At 42.0% G+C, this 26,852-nt stretch overlaps 1 protein-coding gene across 5 annotated transcripts in view; it reads left to right on the top strand.

Annotated features, from left to right (window-relative positions):
* Nucleotides 1–26,852, top strand: part of gabbr1a (gamma-aminobutyric acid (GABA) B receptor, 1a) — a 238,125-nt gene that overhangs the window by 106,642 nt on the left and 104,631 nt on the right. For all 5 annotated transcript variants that reach the window (XM_062062735.1, XM_062062732.1, XM_062062736.1 and 2 more), the window contains one exon: nucleotides 14,215–14,349. In XM_062062735.1, coding sequence (XP_061918719.1) covers nucleotides 14,215–14,349 — 135 coding nt within the window. The remainder of the gene's footprint in view (nucleotides 1–14,214; nucleotides 14,350–26,852) is intronic.

Consider the following 26,852-nt stretch of genomic DNA (forward strand, 5'->3'; position numbering starts at 1 on the left):
AGTACCTGTTCCCCCCCTTTTTTTAATTGTCATGACGGCGCATCGCCGTCACGTTGTGACATTGCTGGTTTTACGAACAAAGTAGCATGTTCGGCAAAGCACAATCACAAAGTACTTACAAGCAGACAATGTGTGTAGACAGAAAAAGGAGAGTGGACGCATTTTGGCTTAAAAACTAACGATAAATTAAGCCATAACACTGAAACGCCCTCAGGAAGAGGTAATTTGAGACATGGCTAGCTAGCTAGCAGCTAAAGTCCATCCGCAGTCTGCAGTGTTTTAGCTACTTCTAAATCACTAATCCTCGCCTCAATGGCGACAAATAAAGTAACTTTCTTACAAGTATCATCCTTGCAGGACGAGGAATAGCTAAACATGCTTCACTACACACCGTAGCTCACCGGCATCACAATGTAAACAAACGCCATGGGTGGATCTACACCTGACATCCACTGTAATGATACCAAGTACAGGAGCATATCAAGTCGATACTACTATAATTACATCGATATTTTTAGCATCACAAAATCTTTTTTCGTTTAAAAATTTTTTATATTATGTTTATAAACTCAGGAAATACGTCTCTGGACACGCAATGACTTAAATTATGAGCACTGTATGATCCTGAAACTATTTGGTATCGGATTGGTACCCAAATTTGTGCAATCATTCAAAACTAATGTAAAGCAAGAATAAGTGATTATTACATTTTAACAGAAGTGCAGATAGAACATGTTAAAAGAGAAAGTAAGCAGATATTAACAGTAAATGAACAAGTAGATAAATAATTCATTTTCTACCACTTGTCCTTAATAATTTTGACAAAATAATAGAATGATAAATGACACAATATGTTACTGCATACGTCAGCAGCTAAATTAGGAGCTTTTGTTTGCTTACTTACTAATAAAGGAAAGTTGTCTTGTATCTTCACTATTTTATTTAAGGACAACATTGCAATAAGAAACATATGTTTAATGTACCGTAAGATTTTTTGTTAAAATAAAGCCAATAATGCCATTTTTTGTGGTACCCAAAATTCGTATCGGGACAACCACCCTAGTCATTAACGGAACTCCATCCATCCATTTTCTACCGCTTATTCCCTTCGGGGTCGCGGGGGGCGCTGGAGCCTATCTCAGCTGCAATCGGGCGGAAGGCGGGGTACACCCTGGACAAGTCGCCACCTCATCGCAGGGCCAACACAGATAGTCAGACAACATTCACACTCACATTCACACACTAGGGCCAATTTAGTGTTGCCAATCAACCTATCCCCAGGTGCATGTCTTTGGAGGTGGGAGGAAGCCGGAGTACCCGGAGGGAACCCACGCAGTCACGGGGAGAACATGCAAACTCCACACAGAAAGATCCCGAGGCCGGGATTGAACTCACGACTACTCAGGACCTTCGTATTGTGAGGCAGACGCACTAACCCCTCTGCCACCGTGGCAGAGGTGTTAGTGCATCTGCCTCACAATACGAAGGTCCTGAGTAGTCGTGAGTTCAATCCCGGCCTCGGGATCTTTCTGTGTGGAGTTTGCATGTTCTCCCCGTGACTGTGTGGGTTCCCTCCAAGTATGGCTTCCTCCCACCTCCAAAGACATGCACCTGGGGATAGGCCCCTCCCACCTCCAAAGACATGCACCTGGGGATAGGTTGATTGGCAACACTAAATGGTCCCTAGTGTGTGAATGTTGTCTGTCTATCTGTGTTGGCCCTGCGATGAGGTGGCGACTTGTCCAGGGTGGACCCCGCCTTCCGCCCGATTGTAGCTGAGATAGGCTCCAGCGCCCCCCGCGACCCCGAAGGGAATAAGCGGTAGAAAATGGATGGATTAACGGAACTCGTTGTACACAAACATGGCGTCAATCAACATTACGCATGGATGGGACAAAAACATCAGAGAAAAGAGTCAGAGCTTGACAACCCTCTTCCGTTGTTAACACTTGATCTTCCGAGTGAAATACGTATGCGGACAATGACAAGTGGATAAGACGAAAGCAGTGTGCCGCCATTGTTCAGCAGAAGTGGTGAACATGGTTACAAGCTAGTATTAATGCTGCGATTCAACCAATTTCAACCCTTTTCATATATCGTGCCCCATTGTGATCAGTATCCTTTTAAAAAGATTGGTAAATGAGCCTGTAAAGAAACAGGACGTGCATGTCATCAATGTGTTGTCCACCTTACCCACAAACACACTTTATTGCGGAGTTTACCTATTTTGTTTACATCATGAATCCTGCACAGTCTGATTGCCCGCGCACCCCCTCTACCTCCAAACCCCCCGAGGGGGAGGAAGTGATCTGTGAAGTCAGCTTGGGATTGATTGGAGGTGAAAAAAGCCTGCATTGCACAAGGTTGCCTGTTCTTGTTTGACAATCTGTCGCGTGAAGCTTCCTTCCCAGTCGATGCTAATTCTCTTAAGGCGGCAAATATTGACGAGCAATGCAAGAAAAAGACGTTGATTAAGTTAAGTAAAATAAATAAGTCGTTAATGTCATTCTCCAGTCGAAAGAGAGCGTTATTATCTTTGTGGAGGTGTTGGATACAGCGCTTATTAGATTGTGCAGGTGTAGCTGCCGTTATGAAGCCTAATGCGCTGTAGTGGCACATGCATAATGCCACATTTGCACTTTAATTTCCTTTCATGCCTCAGGTGCTGTCAAAGCGGTGATAAAATCAAGTAAAATATGGCCTAAACAAGAGAGGCCTTATCTCTCTGCATGGCAATTTAAACACTTATTGTGTGAACTTCCTACCCCAAAAGGCTGAAACTAAGGGTTACTAAAAGTTAGCGCGTACTCAAACACGTGCAAATTTGATAGCACACCCAAAACTGATCTACTAAGCTCATGCGCTGAGGATGGCTTCCTTTAAATGAGCAAACTAATGAACGCAATCAATTTTTTAGGCAGTGGTGTCCAATGTGCGACCCGGGGGCCATTTAATTTTAGTGTTGTTTTTTTTAAATGTCTTTGCTCAAAAAATATTAATGAAATAAAATTGATGTTCTTATGAATTATTGACCTATTTTAGGCTTCAATTACTTCACATCAAATATTTCACTTTGAAAATCTTTTTGGGAAAAATATTGCATATTTTGTGTTTTTGCCATCAAAAACAGTGTTTTGACAAAAAGGGATTAAAACAGAAAATTTATTTATTCAAGGGTTGAATTTCTTTTTCTAAAATTAATATACAACTTATTCTTACCGTTTTTATGACCGAGACCCTTCTGGGTCCCTGGAACCCAAAAAATCTATATATTGTATTGGTTTTGAAAATGAAAAATATCAAAATGGCCCCCGCATGCTTTGATTTTTCAGTGTGCGGCCCTCAGGGGAAAAAGTTTGGACACCCCTGATTTAGAGTCTTTCTCTTCATGTATATGCAGTATATATGCTGATTATTAGGACACACAATGCTGGGAGAGGGAGATTCAAATGCAATTATTTAGCGTCCACAATGTGATTTATCAAGTCTGTTATTGCCTTTTTATTTAGCACATTTTGAAGTCACGCGCAAACAGGCAGTTACACATTAATGGCTGTGAAAAAGGAGGCAATTGGGGTGCAATGACCGACGATGGAGAGATAATCCTCCGTATGTGCGCGTGTCAACATATTTCAACTGTCAGAAAAAAAAATCAGCTATGACATATTATACTTTCATAGCTGCTTGATCAATCAATCAATTTTCAATCAATTATATTTTAGATAGCGCTTTTCTCTAGTGACTCAAAGCGCTTTACATAGTGAAACCCAATATCTAAGTTACATTTAAACCAGTGTGAGTGGCACTGAGAGCAGGTGGGTAAAGTGTCTTGCCCAAGGACACAATTGCAGTGACTAGGATGGCGGAAGCGGGGATTGAACCTGCAACCCTCAAGTTGCTGGCACGGCCGCTCTACCAACCGAGCTATACCGCCCCATGATGACTTAACGCCGAACTGCACCTTTTGAAAATCATTTATGGTCCTTATGTAAGACAAGAACACATATGTTTTTCTTTTTTTAATGCATTCTAAATCGTAAATAAACGCTAGAAAAAAATCAGTTAACAATGGAGCCAATGGTAGTCGCTCTATTTCGCCTATAAAGCGCTCTAAAAACATCCAAACACTTCCATCAACGTTTTATATACACGCTGTTAGTACATTTCACCACACCTAGTGTGTGTGACAATCATTGGTACTATATGTGCAGCACTGCTAATGTAGCATCATTCGAAAAGTCACCCGCTAGAGAATGAAGAGTGCTTGAAACTCTGCATGTCAACATCTCCGGTGCCACACCAACAAAATGCCGAAGCAACTATTTCCAGATCAACACCGTATGAAAAATAAAAGTCAACAACAGAAGGAGATAACGTCCGCAGGAACCTATTATGCAGCTCATTTTTATTTGACAGTTATTGAAATATCTTCTGTGACATCATGCACAAAAGTGCACTTTATTTGTTTTTAACTATTGTAGTGGCGTTCTGTACAAAAAGAACACTTTAATTCAGTGTTGTTTTGATATGTCATCTTGGTGACATCATTCACAAAAGTGCACTTATAGCTTGTTTTAAAATGTCTCTGACAATTTTGCACTTTCTGTTTTGAAATGACATGAATGTTTTTGCCACTGTTTAATAACTGTTTAATAAATACAGTTTTGGTAAATTGACTTAGTTGTGATTTCCCTCTCTGCATGAAAGTTTAAAATGAGCATATATTAATGCAGTATGAACAAGAATGTTTTAATGTAGACACACAGAATTAGGGATGATACTCGAAACCGGTTTTCCCGGTTGTTTGATAAGAAAAGAACCGAGTCCTCGGACTCGAATCCCTTTTTGAGAACCGGTACCCGTTATCGAGACCACTATAGTAAAGGAAAAGAGTTGATTCTTTATTCGAATCCCGTCCCGACTAGAAATCCTCCGTGAGACATCACAATAAATGACGTCACGTAGCTCAGTCATTAGGCGCAGATAGCGAAAGCAGGAAAACAATGGACGGGAAAAAGCGCTCCAAGGTGTAATAAAGTTCAAAACAAAAGCTATAATCCATCGAATAACTTTACTGAGAGATTTTAGCAGGGTAAAACACATGACGAACACTTTTACGACCAACCGGAAACATAGCAACGCACCTCCTTTACGGCAGCTGTCGCAACGTTCTTAAAACAACCGCAGCACATACATATATATATACAACATATCTCCCTTTTTTAACTTTTGTTTTTCTTTCCTTGTCTGTCTAATTATAAATAATGCAGACGAGGCGTGTTGGCTAAGTTCTTGACGTTTACTTTCACAGCGTGGCAACATGCAACACTTTTCGGGGCTACCGCGCATGCTCGTAACTCCCGTTGCATGCTGGGTAGTGTAGTTGTTATATTCTCTAGCTCATAAAATTTTTCCCCCATAAAGAAATAATGTTAACTCAATAAAGTGTATTTCTTTTTTTAGCTTTAACACTTCTATTCACGGCAGACTTTGTGAGAGACAACAAACATAATAAAACAATCACTTACTTTAAAATGTCTGCTCTCACTGATGGGGCGTTTGTATCGTCCCGTTTAGACTAATAATTAATCATAACCCTGACAACGGGGCTAAAGAAAGGTGGGTGCAAACGAGCCTCTTTTTGTGTCTTTCCCACCATCTGCGGGTCTAAGTAGACCAACTTCTCGGTTTATGTTCACAACCTTCTACTATCCAGGTGCGAGGCATGAATTATAATCTAGAACTAACTTTCACCAGTTCAGAGGCGATGCAGCAGCTCACCGGCTCACTATGTCAAAACAGCAGCAGAAGCTAGTTAGCTTTCTGTGATCAATGCGCCACTAAAATAGATCCTTAACGCTAGCGCTTATGATAACAATATCGCTAATATTTGGTTAATATTGTAACCAAATATTAACGCGCTTTTTGGATGTTTTTTTAGTGGGTTTTATGGGCACAACAGATGAAATTGTCTCATTTTGCTAGCATTTGTTAATGAGTTATAATTCGTTAAAAAAATAAATTAAAAAAAGTGTTCTTGTCTTACATAAATGATAAATGCGCTTTTCTACCTTCAAGGTACTCAAAGCGCTTTGACAGTATTTCCACATTCATCCATTCACACACACATTCACACACTGATGGCGGGTGTTGCCATGCAAGGCGCTAACCAGCAGCCATCAGGAGCAAGGGTGAAGTGTCTTGCCCAAGGACACAACGGACTTGACTAGGATGGTAGAAGGTGGGGATTGAACCCCAGTAACCAGCAACCTTCCGATTGCTGGCACGGCCACTCTACCAACTTCGCCACGCCGTCCCACATAAGGATCGTGAAAATTTTTTAAAAGTACAGATTTATTTTAGGAATCAATTGATTCGTTTTGGTATCTGCTTGTGTTTTTTCAATGGCGTTACTTTTTTCGTATGTATGAAACGCCTAGCAGCATGCATTTTTTTCACGTCTTGTTCATTCCAGCACACAACTACAGATATGGCCGGGGTTTTTGACCAACAGTAATACCGCCGTCTCCCAGAGTGCACCTTTTGGCGTGTTAAAAGTAGTTTCTGCTGTCTCCATTAAAGTGGTACAGATTATAGTTGTGTGGCGCATGTTTCACATTACGACAAATTGAAATGGTAAATGGTTGTACTTGTATAGCGCTTTTCTACCCCTTTTTTTTAAGGAGCCCAAAGCGCTTTGACAGTATTTCCACATTCACCACAAGTTGGACCATATGATGCCATGGATGTGCAGTAAATGAGTGTCTCCATGGTGATAGCCGAAAGCACACACTCCTTTAAATCTGCACCACTTTTGCACTTGTGATCAAATATCGATCTGAAAAGATCACCTGCAACACGCCGCACTTTTATAGTTTACAGGCGCTAATCCCGGGGCTATTTGCAGTGTGATTACCCCAACAAGACGATGGCGCCTCAAAGACAAACAGTCCAAATTAGAAGTCGTGTTGGTCTCGGCCGTCACAGGCTTTGCCGCGATTGTCCGTGACACCCGTCAGGAGAGTTTCTATTGTGTTTGTTTGGACCAGACGCTCCACGGCGGGCCCGAATCATCACACGTGTCAGGACGGTTTATGCGTGACGGCGAGGGCGGCGGCGCGCCGTGGCGGCTGGCCGTTCATCTGTCAGACAGAACGTCCAGCGAGTTGATCTCAGTTAGTTTCTTCTTGCGCTTGCCGTCGCTTCAGTCTTCGCTTGTGTGACAATTCAGCAGAAGCTGGAAACTCACAAACACAATGTGGCAAGCGGGTCCATTTGCTTCCTGTGGGAAATGATCTGTGAGAGGGTCAAACTGCTACCAACATGAACAGCACAGGCATTGTTTAAAAAGTCCTTTATTATAATAGTCTTCAATCATTTTGAATATGTGTCAGAAATCCAACAGTATATATTAGAATTATATTTTCATTTAACATTTTTTAAAGGGTTTTGTGTAAGCACTACTGTGTGTCTGTAGCTTTAATGCTAATGAGCTATGTGTTTGTGTCTCTTCAAGAAGCGCTATTGTGTATTTTATCGACTCTTTACATGTACACTGTAACACAGTGTACACAAGAGGTACTTTACAAAATAAAAATGTCCGAGAACTACTCAATTATGTGAAGTTTATAGCAGTGATTCTCAAACTGTGGTACACAGGCTCCATCTAGTCAAATAATCACTTGAATCAGTTTTTTATTTTCCTATATTCAAACACAGTGTTACTATTCAAACTACGTTACATTAGCCAAAATATTTAAGATACTTTAAAGAAAACCTCTGACTTGTTTTTAATGAAGACTTTGGTCTGCTACACTAATGTATTTTAGCCAAGTGTTTTCTAAAGTGGTACTACTGTTTTATAGCTTATTTCAACCCAGACAAAGGGAATAAGCTTGTTTAGCCAGAGAGCAGTAACAAAATGTTGGTATCCACAACTCACATTTTCTATGAAATAACTGTGTTCTTCTGCATCTTTTATATATATTTTTATCACTATTTGAGCTACTTTGAAAAAAAAAAAAAAAAAGTAAGTTTTTTTTATTTTTTTCTATATTCAAACACAGTGTTACTATTCAAACTGTGTGTAATGTTACATTAGCAAAAATATTTAAGATACTATAAATAAAACCTCTGCTTTGTTTTTTAATGAATACTTAGGTGTACTACGCTACTGTATTTTAGCCAAGTGTTTTCTAAGGTGGTACTGTTTTATAGCTTATTTCAACCCAAACAAAGGGAATACGCTTGTTTTGCCAGGGAGCATTAACAAAATGTTGGTATCCACAACTCACATTTTCTATTAAATAATTGTGTTCCTCTGCATCTTTTATATATTTTTCATCACTATTTGAGCTACTTTGAAATTAAAGAAAAAAAAGGACAGTTTCTTATTTTCCTATATTCAAACACAGTGTTACTAAACTGTGCGTAGAGTTACAGTGGCCAAAACTATTTAAGATACTTTAAATTAACCTCTGCCTTGTTTTTAATGAATATTTGGGTCTATTACGTTACTGTATTTAAGCCAAGGTACTTGGTGAAAAAACTGTTTTATAGCTTATTTCAACCCAAACCAAGGGAATAAGCTTGTTTTAGACAACTTTAACGAATTGTTGGTATCCACAACTCACATTTTCTATTAAATTATTTTTTTCTTCTGCATCTTTTATATATTTTGTATCGCTATTTGAGCTACTTTGAGAGAAAAAAGGACAATAATTTGTTGTACTTTATTTATATGAATGGCAACATTTAAGTCAGGGGTGTACAAAGTGCAGCCCAAGGGCCATTTGTGGCCTGCAGCTCCAGTTTTATCAGCCCGTCAAAAAAAAAATTAAGAAAAAAAAGAGCAAAAATATGTGAAGTAATGAGAACATTTTATATAATTTTATATACATTTTATACATAATTTGAAAAAAACCCAAGTATGCGTGGGATATTGTTATGTATATTTTTTAAATACTGCAAACAGACATTAAAAACTTAGTGCTAGCTTTTTTTTAAATCATTGCATCACATCTTTTTTGTTACATTTTTCAATTTTTTTCCCAACAATATGTTGCGGGCCAACAAAACGCAAATTGCTGTCTGCAATGGCCCCCTGGCCGCACTTTGGACACCACTGAATTAACGTTGCCACTATAACTCAAAGCCTTTAATATGTCTATAAATATATGTAATGTCTGTTTTTAGCATTTCTTTTTTTTTTTTTTTTTCAAAAAAAAAAAAAAAATATATATACAGTATATCAAAATGGCCCTGCGTATACTTAGACTTTTCGTTATGTGGCCCTTAGTGTAAAAAGACACCCCTGATTTAAAATGTACTTTATTTAGGAAGCAGATTTCTCAAACAGTGCGGTCATTGTCTTTGTGCTATTTTGTGGTAATTTGTCATTAAACAGAGGCATCATGTCTAAATTAAACAGTGTGAAGGTCTCTGCGTGTGTAGGTTCTCTGTGGCTGTGTCGGAATGATTGGACCTGCAGTCCAGGGTTCAACAAGTCTTTTATTTTGCTTTTCTTTTTATTTCTCAGGCTCTCTCGCTCGCATGTGCTCCTTCCGTCTGTCTGCTCTCTCTCTCCCCGTCATGGCCTCGGACGCTGCAAATAAAGGAGACAGGTGATTAGATAACCCGCTTCAGCTGGGGAATCCACTCACCTGTCAGCTGCTTCGTAGCCGGTCCATGCACACGCCCTTCCCAAAGGAGACGCGTCGACCACGCCCCCTCCACATGCCTCCACCGCCAGACTCAGGCCGGGACGCCGTCCGGCCGCGCCCACTCCCCCCCCCTCCGTAGAAGAGGGGGAGAGGATGTCGGCCACTGTCATCTGCACCCCCGGTCTGTTGACCACTTGGAAGTTGTAGGGTTGTAAAGCGAGATACCAACGGGTGATCCGCGCATTGGCATCCTTCATGCGGTGGAGCCACTGGAGGAGTTTGTGGTCCGAGCAGAGGCTGAAGGAGCGCCCCAGCAGGTAGTACCGGAGCCCTGACCGGCCACCGGATGGCGAGTCACTCCCTTTCCACCGTGCTGTACCTTGCCTCCCGGTCCGAGAGCTTCCGGCTGATGTATAGTACGGGCCGGTCGACACCCCCCACCTTCTGGAGAGGTGTATAGTACGGGCCGGTCGACACCCCCTACCTTCTGGGACAGCACCTCTCCCAGCCCCCTGCCCGACGCGTCCGCCTGCAGACAGAAGGGGATAGCGAAATTAGGCATGTGCAGAGGGCCGTTTTTACCTCATTTACCTCATTTACCTTGCGGTAATCCACACAGAACCGCACAGACCCATCCTTCTTCCCTACCAGAACGATGGGGCTGCACCACGCACTGTGGGATTCTTCTATTACCCCCAACTCCAGCATGGATTTTAATTCCTCCCGAACCACTTTGCGTTTGTGTTCGGGGAGCCTGTGGGGCCGAGACCGCACCGTAACACCCGGGCTGGTCTCAATGTGATGCTGGATGAGGTTCGTGCAGCAGGGCTGAGGGGAGAACACATCAGAAAAGCGCTGCTGCATTTTGGCAACATCTGCTTTCTACGCTAACGTGAGCTGATTATCACAGAGGAGGGGGAGGGCGGGGCAGAGTGCGGGATCTCTGGCCCGACTTCCTCCTCCTCCTTGACCACCGTCACCATGGAAACAGGCTCCGCCTCCTTCCATGCCTTCAGGAGCGCCGGACCTCGTAATCCACATCGCTCACTTGCCGTGTGACCACAAAGAGTCCTTGCCACCTGGCGAGTAATTTCGAGCTGGACGTTGGAAGTAACACAAGCACTTTTCCTCCCGGTGAAAATTTCCTTAGCTGAGTCCCCGTGTTATACAAGCGCTGCTAACGTTCCTGGGCCCGGAGCAAATACTCACGTGACAAGTGCCCCACCGTGTGGAGTTTTGCTCGCAGGTCCATGACGTATTGAATTTAATTTTTGCTGGAGCTTGGACCCTCCTCCCAGCTTTCTTTAATTATGTCCAAAACCCCGCGCGGCTTCCTGCCGTATAATAATTCAAAAGGGGAAAACCTTGTGGAGGCCTGGGGTACCTCCAGCATTGCAAACAGTAGGGGCTCCAACCATTTATCCCAATTTGGTTTGTCGTCGTGCGTAAACTTACGGATCATGGTTTTCAGCGTCTTATTCAGCCGCTCCACCAGCCCGTCAGTTTGCGGGTGGTATACGCTGGTTCAGATCGCCTTAATTCCCAATAATCCGTATAGTTCCTTTATCATGAGTGACATAAAGGACGTGCCCTGGTCAGTCAGAATTTCTTTCGGGATTCCGACTCGGGAGAAGACCTGAAACAGCGCTTGCGCTACACTTTTTGCAGAGATGGAGCGCAGCGGCACTGCTTCGGGATAACGAGTTGCGTAATCCACCAGGACTAGCGCAAAACGATACCCCCGTGTGCTCGGGTGGAATGGTCCGATGAGGTCCATACCAATCCTTTCGAAGGGGATCTCCATGAGTGGTAATGGCCGCAAGGGTGCCTTGGGGGTGGCCGCCGGATTGACCAGCTGGCAGTCTGGGCAGGTAGCACACCAGCGGCGCACGTCTGCCCGGATGAAAGGCCAATAGAATCGGACATTACCCGATTGAGTGTCTTATCATACCCCATGTGGCCAACCAATGGGATTTGACGTGCGCCGCCTGGAAAATCATTTCCCGACGGCGTTTCGGCACCAACAACTGGGTGATTTCATCTCCTGTCTGAGTGTCACGGCTCACTCGGTATACTCTATCCCTAATGATTGCAAAATGAGGAAATACCCGCGCTGTTCCCGGGCGCACCAGCTGACCGTCGATGGAAACCACCTGGTCCCAGGCCGCGCGCAGAGTGTCATCCTGGGACTGCTCGAGGGGGAAATCTTCCGTAGGGTGCCAGTGGGAGGCAGGTGGGTCTTCCCACGAAGCCCTCACCGGTTCCCCCTCGGCCGTGTCGGATGAACCCGCGTCGCCGCTGAGAACCGTGCGGATATTCCCCTTTCCTACGGGCCGTGAACGCACCCCTATACATTGTGTCACTAAATGGTTAAACCCCGGCCAATTTGTACCCAAAATTACGGGGTGTGTAAGGTGCGCACTTACAGCAACCTTGACACTATGCTTTTGCCTATTATACAATTTTTCCACTGGCACCACAGGGTACTTGTGCACATCCCCATGAACACATTTGATTTTCACCTGTGCTGCCTGCCTCAAAGCCCCGGGTCGAACCAGGTTTTGGTGGATCATGGACTGCACACAGCCCGAATCCACCATTGCCCGGTATGTACTCCCTTGTGCCTATACCGGGACGCAATACGTCTCTCCCGGATCGAGGGATGGCGCTGGAGGGCCGACAACCCGCATCACCTGTCCCACCTCCATTAGCCGGCACTCCCGCCGCACGTGACCGGGTTGCCCGCACCTCCAGCACACCTGCCCAGGTGCTCGAGGTGCCGTCTGCGGGGGAAGCCCCATCTCAGCAGCGACCGGGCCCTGGAAGACAGGAAGAGCTGAGGAGAGGTTAGAGTCTGTTGGTGAAGCCGTCAACCGCTGTTTGCGCGGCATGCGCAGCGCTGTCACGGGGCGCGTCGGGACCTGGGAGAGGGCAGAGGGCAAGTCCGCCAGGCAGTGTCGCGGAACCAGTCTGCGCTGGTCTGCTCCGGGGCGCTCGGCCGTCCTCGGGGTCCCCTCCTTCCGCCGCGCCCTCCGGTGTACCGCCAGGTGGTCCTCGGCCAGAGTCACCGCTGTTGCAGGTCGCGTGGGCGGTGGTACCTGACCCAAACCGATGTCCGCGCTGGGATGGCCTCCAGGAATTGCTCGAGCACAACGAGCTCTACCACTGGGTAGTCACTTTCCCTTGGCTGCAGCCATCGGGTCGCCGCGTCTCGGAGCTGCTGCCCGAGTACAAATGGGCGGTCCTCTGGCCCGAGACGCAGCGCCCGGAACCGGCGTCGGTGGTCCTCCGCGGTGGAGCCGGTCCGGACCAGCACCGCCCTCCTCAGGTCCGGGAAGTGCACCCGGGAGGCCGTCGGTAGGCTAAGCGCTGCCCGCTGCGCCTCCCCCGCCAGCAGCAGCAGCAGGCGCACCCCCCATTCCTCTTCAGGCCACCCGCATGCTTCCGCCATGGCCTCAAAGATGTCGAGGAACGCTTGGGGGTCTTCGGCCTCTGCCATGCGTTGCATGGACGCTGTTGGTGTTGTTGGTGGTGGTGCCGCTCCCACCCGGCCCGCTAGCGCCTGCAGAATTTGGCTTTGTTGCGCTACTTGCTGGCTTACCGCCTCCAGCTGATGTTGGCTCGCCGCTGCCACGTCCGCCAGCACTTCCCAGAGCTGTCAGGGGGTTCGGTGCCGTCATCTCCAGCCACAGGCAAGTTGGGCGCTAGTTGTGAAGGTCTCTGCGTGTGTGGGTTCTCTGTGGCTGTGTCGGAATGATGGGACCTGCAGTCCAGGGTTCAACAAGTCTTTTATTTTGCTTTTCTTTCTATTTCTCAGGCTCTCTGGCTCGCATGTGCTCCTTCTGTCTGTCTGCTCTCTCTCTCCCCCGTCATGGCCTCGGACGCTGCTAATAAATGAGACAGGTGATTAGGTTTCAGCTGGGGAATCCACTCACCTGTCAGCTGCTTCGTAGCCGGTCCATGCACACGCCCTTCCCACAGGAGACGCGCCGACCACGCCCCCTCCACAAATAGTTATTAAAAAAAGCTTAGGCAATTATTATTTGACCTTTTGGTGAGCTAATCAAAATCAGCTGGCGAGTTTGGAGACCCCTGCTGCAACACTTGTCGTGCGTAATAGATGCCATACATCGCATACAACAACGTCAATTTAAGAAGTGAGACAGGAGGGCACAATCTATGTGAGCCAAATGCTAACATCACACCAACATGCCAATGCGCTAGTGCAAGTTAAACCCTCATTTCCGGACACCTTAAGAACCGTGCTAGACAATGAGCTACCGTCTGTTGCCTGGCGCTGCTGCACTTGACTCGCATTTGTAAATGCTGGTTCGATCCCAGCGCTGGACTGAGCAGGTTGGCTCAATCGTTGAAGAAAAACAAAGGGACAGAGCTCAGTGTTGCTTTTTAAGATGTGTAGCAAAGCCTGCTTTTTACAAATGAGTTTGTGTATACACAAAGGTCGGGCTCACCTAGCGAGGGGCAGCTTGGAGTAGTTTTTTAATCACTTCGTCTCCTTATGGTGATTGTTTTTTCGAATGTTCCCTTCTAGTGCGACCCAGGGGAAGCCACCAAGTTGCTGTACGACCTTCTCTACACGGAGCCCATCAAGATCGTGCTGATGCCAGGATGCAGCGGCGTCTCCACGCTGGTGGCAGAAGCGGCTCGAATGTGGAACCTCATCGTGGTGAGTTGAGCGTGTGCAAATGAAGAAGTCTGCTGCCTGGCCGATCAATTAATTGAACGATTAATGAAAATGAACTTGATAACATGGATGAATTGCCATGTCCATGTATGTTTGTTTTCTTTTGCGAGAGCTTTCAATCAGAATGCAAGACGGTTCACTCTGTGCATTGCTTTCAACACCTAAGCGTGTATATTCAATAGCAGAATTAAATGAACGCAGTGAACCCCCAAGTCAGCCATCCACCATCTTTGTTGCGGAGGGGGCAGGCGGGACCGCTAGCTTACACACATAGGATGCATGCCTGGCAAGTCGAACTCGCGAGTAACAAAAATTCGGAGGGAAAAATATGCTTGCAAAGCCAAATATTGAAATATTTGGGGTTTATGTTAAACATACTTGCCAACCCTCCCGAATTTTCCAGGACACTCCGGAATTTCAGTGCCTCTCCCGAAAATCTCCCGGGACAACCATTCTCCCGAATTTCTCTCGATTTCCAGCTGGACTTAAGGCACGCCCCCTCCAGGTCCGTGCGGACCTGAGTGAGGACAGCCTGTCGTCACGTCCGCTTGGCCAACCAAAAAGTAACCACAGAACACTATACAGTATACCGTTTACGTTGTATTGTGCACCAAGACGGCAAGTGTGGGAGTCTTTATTTTTTATTTTTTTATTTTTTTTCCAAAACCTTTATAACATTCAACATTTACATACAATCAAAAAATAAATAAATAATCAAAACAAGTACAGAAACAGTACAAAAACAGTACAAAACAGCAGCAGGGGGTTTGTAAATTCAATAAAGCAACTAAAGAAGAATGCAAAAAAAAAAAAAAAAAAGTATATATATATATATATATATATATATATATATATATATATATATATATATATATATATATATATATATATATATATATATATATATATATATATATGTAACAAAATGTAAAGCCATAGGCTCACACAAGTTCCGTAAATAATCCAAATTAGGAGCACAGCATCATCGTTTTCACAGCTTTTTGGTTGTTAGAGGACAGAGTGTTTTAATGTACAGTTCTAAATATTTTTTTAAAGGCACAAAAAACAGGTCGGGTATTGAGAAACTTACATTTATGAATACAAAACTTAGCCAATAGTATAATGAGGTTGCTAAGGTAAAATTCATTTTCAAATTTTTTTCATATAGTGTAAATCCAAATATCACATTTTTAAAACAAAGCACAAATTTGTCATGGGCAAGTGTGGGAGTCGATGGATGCACGGGGAATAGCTAAACATGCTTCACTAGGAGGATACAATAGCTAATTGCTAATAGCAAGCTAGCGCTCCTGAATGTGAACGAGTGCCCATGGGTGGATCTACACAGACATCAACTGTAACGATACAAGAGCCGTACACAGTCGATACTACAATGATTATGTCAATATCTTTTACTATCAAAAAATATTTTGTCATTTTTTATTGTTTATAAACTCAGGAAATACGTCCCTGGACACAGGAGAACTTCAATTATGACTAATGTATGATCCTGTAACTACTTAGTATAGGATTGATACCAAAATGTGTAGTATCGCCCAAAACCTATGTGAAGTAACCAAACAACAAGGCTTATTACATTTTAACAGAAGTGTGTATAGAACATGTTAAAACAAAAAGTAAGCAGATATTAACAGTAAATGAACAAGTAGAATAATAATCAATTTTCTACCGCTTGTCCCTCATAGTGATAGAATGGAAAATGACACAATATGTTACTGCATACGTATGTCAGCAGCCAAATTCAGAGCCTTTGTTTGCTTACTTACTACTAAAAGACAAGTTGTCTACTATGTTCACTATTTTATATAATGACAAAATTATTATTTGATTGCAATAAGAAACATATTTAATGTTTCATAAGATTTTTTGTTAAAATAAAGCCAATAATGACGTTTTGCTGTGGTCCCCTTTATTTTGAAAAGTATCGAAATACATTATGGTACCGGTACCAAAATATTGGTATTGGGACAACCGGAGTCCATCAGGAAGTATTTTGTGATGCACCTCGCAGTCACCTCCAGTTCCTAACATGGTGCCAAGTCTTGTGGCTCTTCTTTTATGGATGTATTCCTTAACAGGGGTGGGAGCTCGTCCATATATACGTTTGTAAAGAAAGTGTCACAGGCTTTCATTGTGTAAAAACTTATATTTCTGTAAAACATTACATTTATGATAAAAATGATGTTTTCTGTCAAATATCTTAATTGCTGTTCAATGGGTTTTGAAATGCCCAGTTTGTAAAGAAATGTTTAATATAAATGTCTACTCCCTGCTTGCTGAACATCATGCATACGGTTTTTGTTGCATTTATCGTTTAGCACTTGTTATTCAGCCAGGCCTGAATAATCATTTAGTGCACTTTTAAGCTTTGATGAATTTTCCATATTATCATTACCTTAACGGAAAATGGCAATATCATCAGCGTACATTTGAGTATTAAACTCTGGGCATACATCAAGCTGATCATTAATATACAGTGAAAATAATAAAGAGACAAAGGATAGATCCTTGAGGAACACCGACTGAGTTTTTAAGTTAGGGGGATTTGATATCATTTATCATGACTCACAGTTTTCTATTGGTTAAATATGATTAGAACCACCGTCTTGTGGAAAACATTTTTTTTTAAATTTTGTCAAGCGACTTGGTGGTCTACTGCAGGGGTGTCCAAGCCTTTGCCACTGAGGGCCGCACACTAAAAAAATTAGTGTACGCGGGGTCCATTTTGATCCCAGGGTCTCAGTTAAAAATTTAAAATAAGTCATATAGAAAATATTTTTCAACACTTGAATCGCTAGATCAACTTCATATCTATCTGTTGATATAAAGTACTTTTGAAATGTATTATGCTCTTTTTGCTCAATAAAACCCTGTGGGTTTTTTTATGGCAAAAACACAAACATTTTCCCCCAAAAAAATTTCCAAGTGGAATATTTAATGTAAAATAATTGTAGCCTTAAATAGGTCAATAATTCATAACAACACGGATTTTCATTCATTATTATTTTTCAAGACAGTTCATTGGGGGTTAAATCACCAAAAATGATTCCCGAGTACGGCCACCGCTGCTGCTCACTGCTCCCCTCACCTCCCAAGGGGTGATCTAGGGTGATGGGTCAAATGCAGAGTATAATTTCACCACACCTAGTTTGTGTGTGACAATCATTGGTACTTTAACTTAAAAATTATTCGGGATCCAAAATGGTCCCACTCAGAAAAGTGTTAAAAATAAGACATACATTATTTATTTATTTATTTATTTTACTTTCATTGCTTAAATCTGTAGATCAACTTCAGATCTATTTGTCGATTATAAGTTTGTATTATTTTTTATTTATTTAATTTTTTTACCCTTTTTGTCATGGAAAACTTGGATTTTTTTGGCAAAAACACAAATTATGCTACATTTTTCCCAAAAAATTTATCGAAAGTGGAATTTTTGATGTAAAGTAATTGGAGCCTTAACTAAGTCAATAATTCATAACAACGCGGATTTTCTTTCATTATTATTTTTTAAGCAGTGACAGTTTTAAAATTATTCGGGATCCAAAATGGTCCCACTCAGAAAAGTGTTAAAAATAAGTCATACATTATTTTTTTTAATTTTTTTTTTACTTTCAACGTTTAAATTTGTAGATCAACTTAAGATCTATTTGTCGATTATAAGTTTTTATTATTTCTATTTATTCATTTTTTACCCTTTTTGTCATGGAAAACTTGTTTTTTTATGGCAAAAACACAAACTATGCAACTACCCCTCCACCCCCAAATTTTTTAAAAGCGGAATATTTGATGCAAAGTAACTGGAGCCTTAAATAAGTCAATAATTCATTACAACACTGATTTTTATTTGTTATTTTTTAAGCAATGACTTTTTATAATTCCTATGGATCCAAAAGGGTTAAAAGTGTTAAAAATAAGTCATACATTATTTTAATTTTTGTTTTATTTTCAATGGTTAAATCTGTAGATAATCTTCAAATCTATCCGTTGATTATATATTTTATAATGTTTTTGTGTTTTTATTGTTTGCTTGTTTTATGCCCTTTTTGTCATAGAAAACTATGTTTTTTTTATGGCAAACACCCAAAATATGCGTTTTTTCAAAGTACAATATTTGATGTAAAGTAATTGGGGCCTTCAATGTGCCAATAATTCATAACAACATTGATTTTGATTCATTATTAGTTTTTGAGCAGTGACAGTTTTAAAGAAAAGATAGCATTTGCATAAACGTGTTTGTTTTGTTACATAAAATTTAAAGACCTACTGAAACCCACTACTACCAACCACGCAGTCTGATAGTTTATATATCAATGATGAAATCTTAACATTGCAACACATGCCAATACGGCCGGGTTAACTTATAAAGTGCAATTTTAAAATTTCCGCCACACTTCCGGTTGAAAAACTCCTTTGGATATGATTTATGCGCGTGACGTCACAAAAGCAACGGAAGTGGTTGGACCCCATCGGACCCGATAGAAAAGCCTCTTGTTTTCTTCGACAAAATTCCACAGTATTCTGGACATCTGTGTTGGTGAATCTTTTGCAATTTGTTTAATGAACAATGGAGGCTGCAAAGAAGAATGTTGTAGGTGGGATCGATCGGTGTCTTAGCGGCTAAGTACAATACTTACAGCAACACAACAAGGACTACTTACTACGCCTAGCCGATGCTTGCCGCCAAACCCACGGATGAAGTCCTTCGTCGCGCCGTTGATCGCTGGAATGCAGGTGAGCACGGCTGTTGATGGGAAGATGAGGGCTGGCTGGCGTAGGTGGAGCGCTAATGTTTTATCATAGTTCTGTGAGGTCCGGTTGCTAAGTTGCTAAATTAGCCTTAGCATCGTTAGCAACAGCATTTTTAAGCCTTACCAGGCTGAGAATTTTTAACCGTGTAGTTACATGTACATGGTTTAATAGTATTTTTGGTCTTCTGTCTATCCTTCCAGTCAGGGGTTTATTTATTTTGTTTCTATCTTCATTTTTAGTCTGTCCTTTGCCTTTATTTCTTTGTGGTGTACAGCCCTTTGTTTTTCAACTGTGGTTGTTTTTAAAGGGCTTTATAAATAAAGTTGGTATGGTATGGTATTTGAGAACGATGCTATCACGTTAGCTCAGTAGCTAAGTGTGTCACCGATGTATTGTCTTGGAGATAGAAGTCACTTTAAATGTCCATTTCGTGTGCTCGACTCTCATTTTCAAGAGGATATAGTATCCGAGGTGGTTTAAAATACAAATCCGTGATCCACAATAGAAAAAGGAGAGTGTGGAATCCAATGAGCCAGCTTGTACCTAAGTTACGGTCAGAGCGAAAAAAGATACGTCCATCACTGCCTCTCAAGTCCTTCACTGTAACGTTCCTCATCTACGAATCTTTCATCCTCGCTCAAATTAATGGGGTAATCGTCACTTTCTCGGTCCGAATCTCTCTCGCTCCATTGTAAACAATGGGGAATTGTGAGGAATACTAGCTCCTGTGACGTCACGCTACTTCCGGTATCTCTACTAAATCCTTTCAGCAAAAATATGGCAATATCGCGAAATTATCAAGTATGACACATAGAATGGATCTGCTATTCCCGTTTAAATAAAAAAAAACATTTCAGTAGGCCTTTAAATGTGAATGTTAGCTGTCGGTGGAGCAGATGTTTACACATAGTTTCCCAAATCAATGTGGTGTCTGTTATTCATTTTGAAGACACTCGACGGCGCACTGAATCAGCGCTGACACTCAGCGAGACAGTTTGGCGGAAGACATTGACGGAGACATAAAAGCATGGGACAAAGCGCATTGTCCGGTCGTGTGTGTGTTGCCTGACAACACGTTTGTTCGTGAAAAAGACGGCCCTCAGATGTCGTCTGCTTTTCACAGCAGATATTTTTCATTTCGCAGCCCTTCTCCGCGCCTTGTTCTGCCTCTCACTCTGCTCTCGATTAGCTTTGTCTGCCCATTGAAGACGTTAGTCATCGAAAACAATCGCTTCAAGTGGCTGGAATCAGCGCCTCGTGTCCTTCCTCTCGCTCACCTCTAATGCTGTCTCAGTTCGAGCGGCCTGAAGACACACTAAAGACATCTGTCCGTCTTTTAAGACGCGGGGAAACAACCTCCCCACTGTCGTACTCCATTACTTCTGCCCACGCGGGAGCCTCTGCACATGTCCAACGGCCTCATCACAGAGAGAAATCGCAGATCCTGGATCAAAAAGGGGATATAATCGCCTCCTCCTTTCACTCTTGTTCATTTGATCCCCCCTATTCGTCTCTAAAAGCACACTTGGCCATTGATCGAGCGCTCAAGGGCTGCGGGAAACCCGGCCGATTGTAATTAAGAGATATTGTTCGAGGTTGTTGGGGGATGCTTCCACTCTGTTGCAGCTTAAGTCTAATTGTGTTTGGATTGAAGTTTTTCCCACTGTTGGGAAATCTTTCTCATGACATTCTCGGTTTGTAAAAGAGACATTTCCACCCAGCAGTGACAGCTGACTACAGGTTCCTTTAGCTATTACTGTTGGAGCCAACATTAGCCAACGGTGCCATGTTTTGGTGCCTGTGCTGCGCCCGGTTGCCGACTCACTCTGGTACTTGGCAATCACTCCAGCAGCACTGAGAGCGGTCTCAGCCCAACAACCTCGAGCTAACGTTGCCATTTTCAATGCCAAAAAATTGTCTCCAACGTAAGTTAAGTAAGGCTCCACTTTTCCACAAATGTGCTCGCTTGATGTTAATATACGTTGCCTTTGCTATTGACATGTTATATTAGCGATTAGCATTAGAAATTGTAACTTTTTATATTCCAACACATTCAAATTTGTTAATGAAAACTACAAAGATATACGTTACAATAAAACAGTTGGTGTTTAACTAGTACAATACTTACAGCATTAACACTTTGTAGGGCGCAACTTGAGACAGGTAAGACTGTCATGACCAACACACTTTAAACTATACACTACTGCCGTCTTAAGTCTTGAGCTTGCAACTGTACTTGAGGCTCAGAAATGTGCTATTGAAACAACATAAAACAACTGGACAGCAGTTATTATAATCATCCCTTTTTTTAAATGTTGCAATAATAAATTAGATTTTATTATAAAAAACAATTAGTATTTATTAACACACACACTAGTGCAGAAAATTGGTACCGTTGCATACCAGATTCTATTACCTGTGAATCGGTTCAAATGTGAGCGAACGTGTGTCCACAGTCAGCTTACCAGCAAAAAATATTCTACCATGCCCCTCGTTTGCTCCACTTTTGAAAAAAGATCACTCTCGTTTGGAAATGTGACCTTTCATGAAGAAAAAACATTCCTAATAAACATCATACCACCGGTGATCCACCCCTAGCTAAATGAGCCACTCTGTGCACATGCCCACAACAAAAGCAGGCTTCGCTACACATTTTAAAAGAAGATAAAGTATGGTAATCTGAAATTCATTGCTCAATTCTGTTTTGTTTGTCACTTGTTCACTCTCTCTCTCGTCCACGGTGTGGGGTGCAGCTGGCGCGAGGCAGCAGCACACACTTGAGGACAATTAAGTGGCAGCCTATTTAACCTGGCTGCTGACAACATGTGAGCGCCAGAACTTTGTCTTCTGCTTGCAACAGACACACATGTTGTTGGTCTTGCCAGAGAACTCCCTAGTTCGTCTTGTGCCCATCTTCTCAGGTTTGCCTGTATTTTTCCTAGCCTTGTCTAGCGCTTTTATTTTGTACTTTGTTTTTCTGTTTACTTCTTTCATGAAGTATTTTTCCTAGCCTTGTCTATAGAGCGCTTTTAGTTTTGTGCATTTTGTTTCTCTTAGTAGTTTTTTACATGGTGTGTTTTTTGTGTTTAGCACCATGGCCTTTGTTTTGCTACTTTGTGTTTTCTCCTAAATAAAAGGAGGAACTATTGTCCACACACAATACGTCTCTGCATCCTTGGGATCCACCTCACCAATTCCTAACATAAAGTTCTGCCAACTATCTGTCATTTAGCTACAAACATATGAGCTGCAAGTTGGATCATTTTGTATTTTCTTCAGCAGGATGCTACTGTTAAAATTTGACATTAGCATGTAGCTCACAAAGCTATGCTAACGTTGCTAACATTTTTTCCCTTTTGTTCCACTCGCTAATGTTACGTTGTTGTATGTGGTATGTGACATCTATCATGTTAGACATTTCCAGTGTAAATGTAAAACATGCATAGATTACACAATACAATGTTTGTTTACCATACATTATTTTTTCATAAGGGAAGCTGTGGCTACAAATGTAGCTTACCACCAGCCAGAAAGGCACTTTATAAAGCCAATTTATTTATTAATAATAATAACAAATAAATAATAAACCAATTATTAAATTTGGAACACCTATTATATTATATATCTATAAATATATATAATATAAATATTATATATCTCTTATGAACACATTATAGTTGGACTGTCCCTGAAAGCAGCTTGTTGTTTCGACTTAGTACAGTGCGCTTTTTGGAGTCATACAAACACAGCTCATTAGCATTAAAGCTACAGACATATAAAACGACTTGTTCCCAGTAAGGCATTGGAAAAGTATCTAAACTGTCTAAATTCCAGCATCAAGGGCTACACATGTCCATTACCCTATTTTGGCACTCTTAAAGGGAAACTGCACTTTTTGGGGGGAATTTTGCCAATCATTCACAATCCCTATGTAAGACAAAAACACATGTTTCTTTTTTTATGCATTGTAACTCGTAAAATATGGCAAGTAGGAGGTGGCTAACAATGCAGCTAATGGGAGTACTCTATTGCGCCCATGAAGCTCTCTAAAATAACAATCCAAAAACTGCCAACAATACTCCATATACATCCCGTTACCTGAATATTAACCAAGTATTAGCGATATTGTTATTATAAGCGCAAACGCGGACAAACTTTTTTTAGTTGCGCCGTGATCACAGAGAGGTAGCTTATTCTGCTATTTTGACATACTGAGCTGCTGCATCATCTCTGAGTTGGTGAATGTTAATTCTCTATTTTAAATCGTGCCTCTCACCTGGATAGTAGAAGGTTGTGGCCATAAACTGAAAAGTTGGTCAACTTTGACATCCAACTTAGACCCGGAGATGGCGAGAAAGACACAAAAAGACGGCCACTGTTGTTGTTTTTTTAACTACATGAGAATTATGATTAATTTCTCATTTGAGAGGAAATATATAGACATCCCACCAGTCTTTATCCCAGTGAGAGCAGATATTGTACAGTAAGTGATTATTTTTCTATGTTCGTAGTTTTTATAACTTGATAATTACTTAGCAATAGTGTTACATGTTAGATCTGTTTAGCACACCGTTTCTGAAACTTGTAGCTCATCCTCCTTATATTCAGTCTCAAAAATATAAGGTTCTGGATCATCATTTGTCCCAAAGTAGTCGTTGTTGGCTCTTGTGAAGTCTGCCATGATTCGTAGTGTTGTTGTTGTTGAAGGACATAGCAAAGGTTGTGATATGTCTGTGAAATTAATATGCCGCTGTATGCTTAAAATGAGCAAAATATGTAGATATTACATGTAATTATGAATGTGCCTGTTACTACAATACATGTATACTTACAGCTTGTATATAAAACATTTATGGATGTTTTTGGATGTTTTGAGAGCGCTTTATAGCTGGAATAGAGCGACTCCCATTTCCTTCATTTTTAGTTGACTTCTACTAGTGTTTATTTATGCATTAATGCAAAACATGTGTGCTTGTCTCACATAGGTATTGTAAATGACAGGCAACATTTTTTAAAAGTGCACTTTCTCTTTAAGATTCATTTAGAATTTTAGAAAAAGCCTATACAAGCAAATGTCTCAAAGTGCAGACAGAAAGTTGACCGCAAACGTACAGTTTTATGGTACTCTAGGCATGGCCTCGTCTGGTCGACCATTACTCTCAAGGCTGACAGTTCAATCGCCTCTAAAGGACGCTTGAGTGCGACACCGCGCCCCAAATTGCGTCTAATAGTCTTTTGGCTTCTTTGTCAAAATTAGCCCTCACTTCCTGACAGTGTAGCTGCTCCATGCCGCTTATCAATGACTTCACCTGCATGGTTGCTGCACCCTGAGGGATTTGTTATTGTGAAGAGTCCACATTGTTCGAGATGTTCTTCATTCTTCATCAAGCTCCTCCTCCTCTTCCTTGGCTGTAAGTAATGAGGCCAGGGGAGAGTGCGTAACGTATGTGATGGTCTCCCAAATGCCACGTTTCTCATATTTAAAGAGACCTGTCGAGGGGTCTTGCTGCCTCCAGTTGTCATTGTGAAAGTAATTGTTTGAACCGTCCTCATTTGGCATTTACCGCCGCCCCGCCCACCTGTTCCATTGGAGACATCTTCGTCGAGCAGGAAGGTCTCTCTCACTCTCACATTGGGTGTATTTTTAATGAGATATGATTGAATTCAAATCATGTCCATTCAAAAGAAGCAGCCTTTTGTCAAAGCCAAACAATCCAATCTATATTAGCCGTGTGCATTTCCCGCCTGTTGTTTTCATTTAAAGTTTTTTTTTATCTGTTTCTGTTCAACAAAGAAATATCCAGAGAAAGATAGGTTATTTTAAGTTTTTATTTTGAAATCCCAAATACGCATCAGAGTACAGAGGAGAAAAATGTACGCTGCTACAGAAAGAAAGAAGGAAATGAAGAAGCGACAGAGAGTGAGAGAGACACAAATACTACGTTTACACTGTAAGCCAATGTGATCCAAATCTGATTTTTTTCCAAATCGAATTTTTCCAGCTGACTGTTTACGCTGCAAGTAAAATGTGGTCTTTACCAGACTCTAGTGTAAACACACACCGCAATGGGGCCCCAATGTGGCCTCGACGTCACTTGCATCCGGAGTTCAATAAATTGAAAACAAAGAAAGTTGACCGTATTCCGTAAATGAACAAGGAAGTTGCTACTACTACTACAAAAAATGAATTGAATACAGTGGGAAAAAAAATGATTTCATGAAAATAAATTAAAGTGATATAATGCATGGATATAATTTATGTTGTGTAATATGTTTGGGAGGGTTCTAATCTTTTTATGGCTGTTAAGTTGAGGCAACATGAACATTAGCGTGTATCTACTTTAGCTTTGTTTTTCAAATAATGTAAGCAAACGCGCCAGAGCGTCAATTCCGGTCTTTCAACAATTGCTATTTCTTCAGAATCAAAATATATATTTGTATCCATCCATCCATTTCCTACCGCTTATCCCTTTCGGGGTCGCGGGGGGTGCTGGAGCCTACCTCAGCTGCAATCGGGCGGAAGGCGGGGTACACCCTGGACAAGTCGCCACCTCATCGCAGGGCCAACACAGATAGACAGACAACATTCACACTCACATTCACACACTAGGGCCAATTTTAGTGTTGCCAATCAACCTATCCCCAGGTGCATGTCTTTTGAGGTGGAGGAAGCTGGAATACCCGGAGGGAACCCACGTAGTCACGGGGAGAACATGCAAACTCCACACACAAAGATCCCGAGCGCAGGATCGAACCCAGGACCTTCGTATTGTGAGGCAGACGCACTAACCTCTCTTCCACCGTGCTGCCCATACATTTGTATATTACCTATTATTTGCGCACTATCGACTAGTGATGCAGCGAAAATTCGGCCTTTGGAAAAAAACGCACACACGAATGACGTAGCTTGCCCAAAGCTGCCGAAAAAGTGTCATTGCCGTTTAGACTGAATTCCCATTTGAAAAGAGCAGATTCCAATGGTCTTTGGGCTACTTCCTGATGTTGACTGAATTTGATGCCAAAAAATCAGATTTGGGGCACTTTGGAGCGTTTATACTCGCAAAAAAAAAATATGATCTGTGTCACTTGAGGGCAAAGCAATCAGATTTTTTGTGCAGTGTAAACGGGGCTATAGAAATCTTTCAGATCTTTATACCTTTTGAGAATGAAAGAAGGAGGGGTTGGGGCAGACCTGGGCATTCTGCGGCCCGCGGGCCGCATCCGGCCCTTTGTACGTCCCTGTCTGGCCCGCATGAGGCCAATTATAAATTACAAAATAAATATAAAAAATTATCTATTTCGAGTGTGCAATACAACGGTGCTGCTTTTGTTTTGAAAAGCGTTATTTGTATTACTTCCGTGTGGACGTATGCTCGTGCGTGCAGCGGCAATCACAAATTACAAAATACATTTTAAAAAACATCTTTGTCGTGCGTGCAATACAACTGTGCTGCTTTTATTTTGAAAAATGTTATATGTGCGTATGTCCTGTGAGGGAAGACGCACAGCGACAAGTGATGCCCGGTTATCCCCGAGACGCTAAAAAGAGAAAAGTTGATGACAAATGGCGTGTTTTCAACAAGACATGGAGTGCCAAGTAAAGGTAAAGCCGTGTGCTTATTTGTGGTACACACGTTGCTGTGTTTAAAGAATATAGTGTAACGACCTGCTGAAGTAGATGTTGTCTTCTTGAGTTGCGTAAATGAGGA

The sequence above is a fragment of the Entelurus aequoreus genome, linkage group LG11 (genome assembly GCF_033978785.1).
Source record: "Entelurus aequoreus isolate RoL-2023_Sb linkage group LG11, RoL_Eaeq_v1.1, whole genome shotgun sequence".
NCBI classification, from domain to species: Eukaryota; Metazoa; Chordata; class Actinopteri; order Syngnathiformes; family Syngnathidae; genus Entelurus; species Entelurus aequoreus.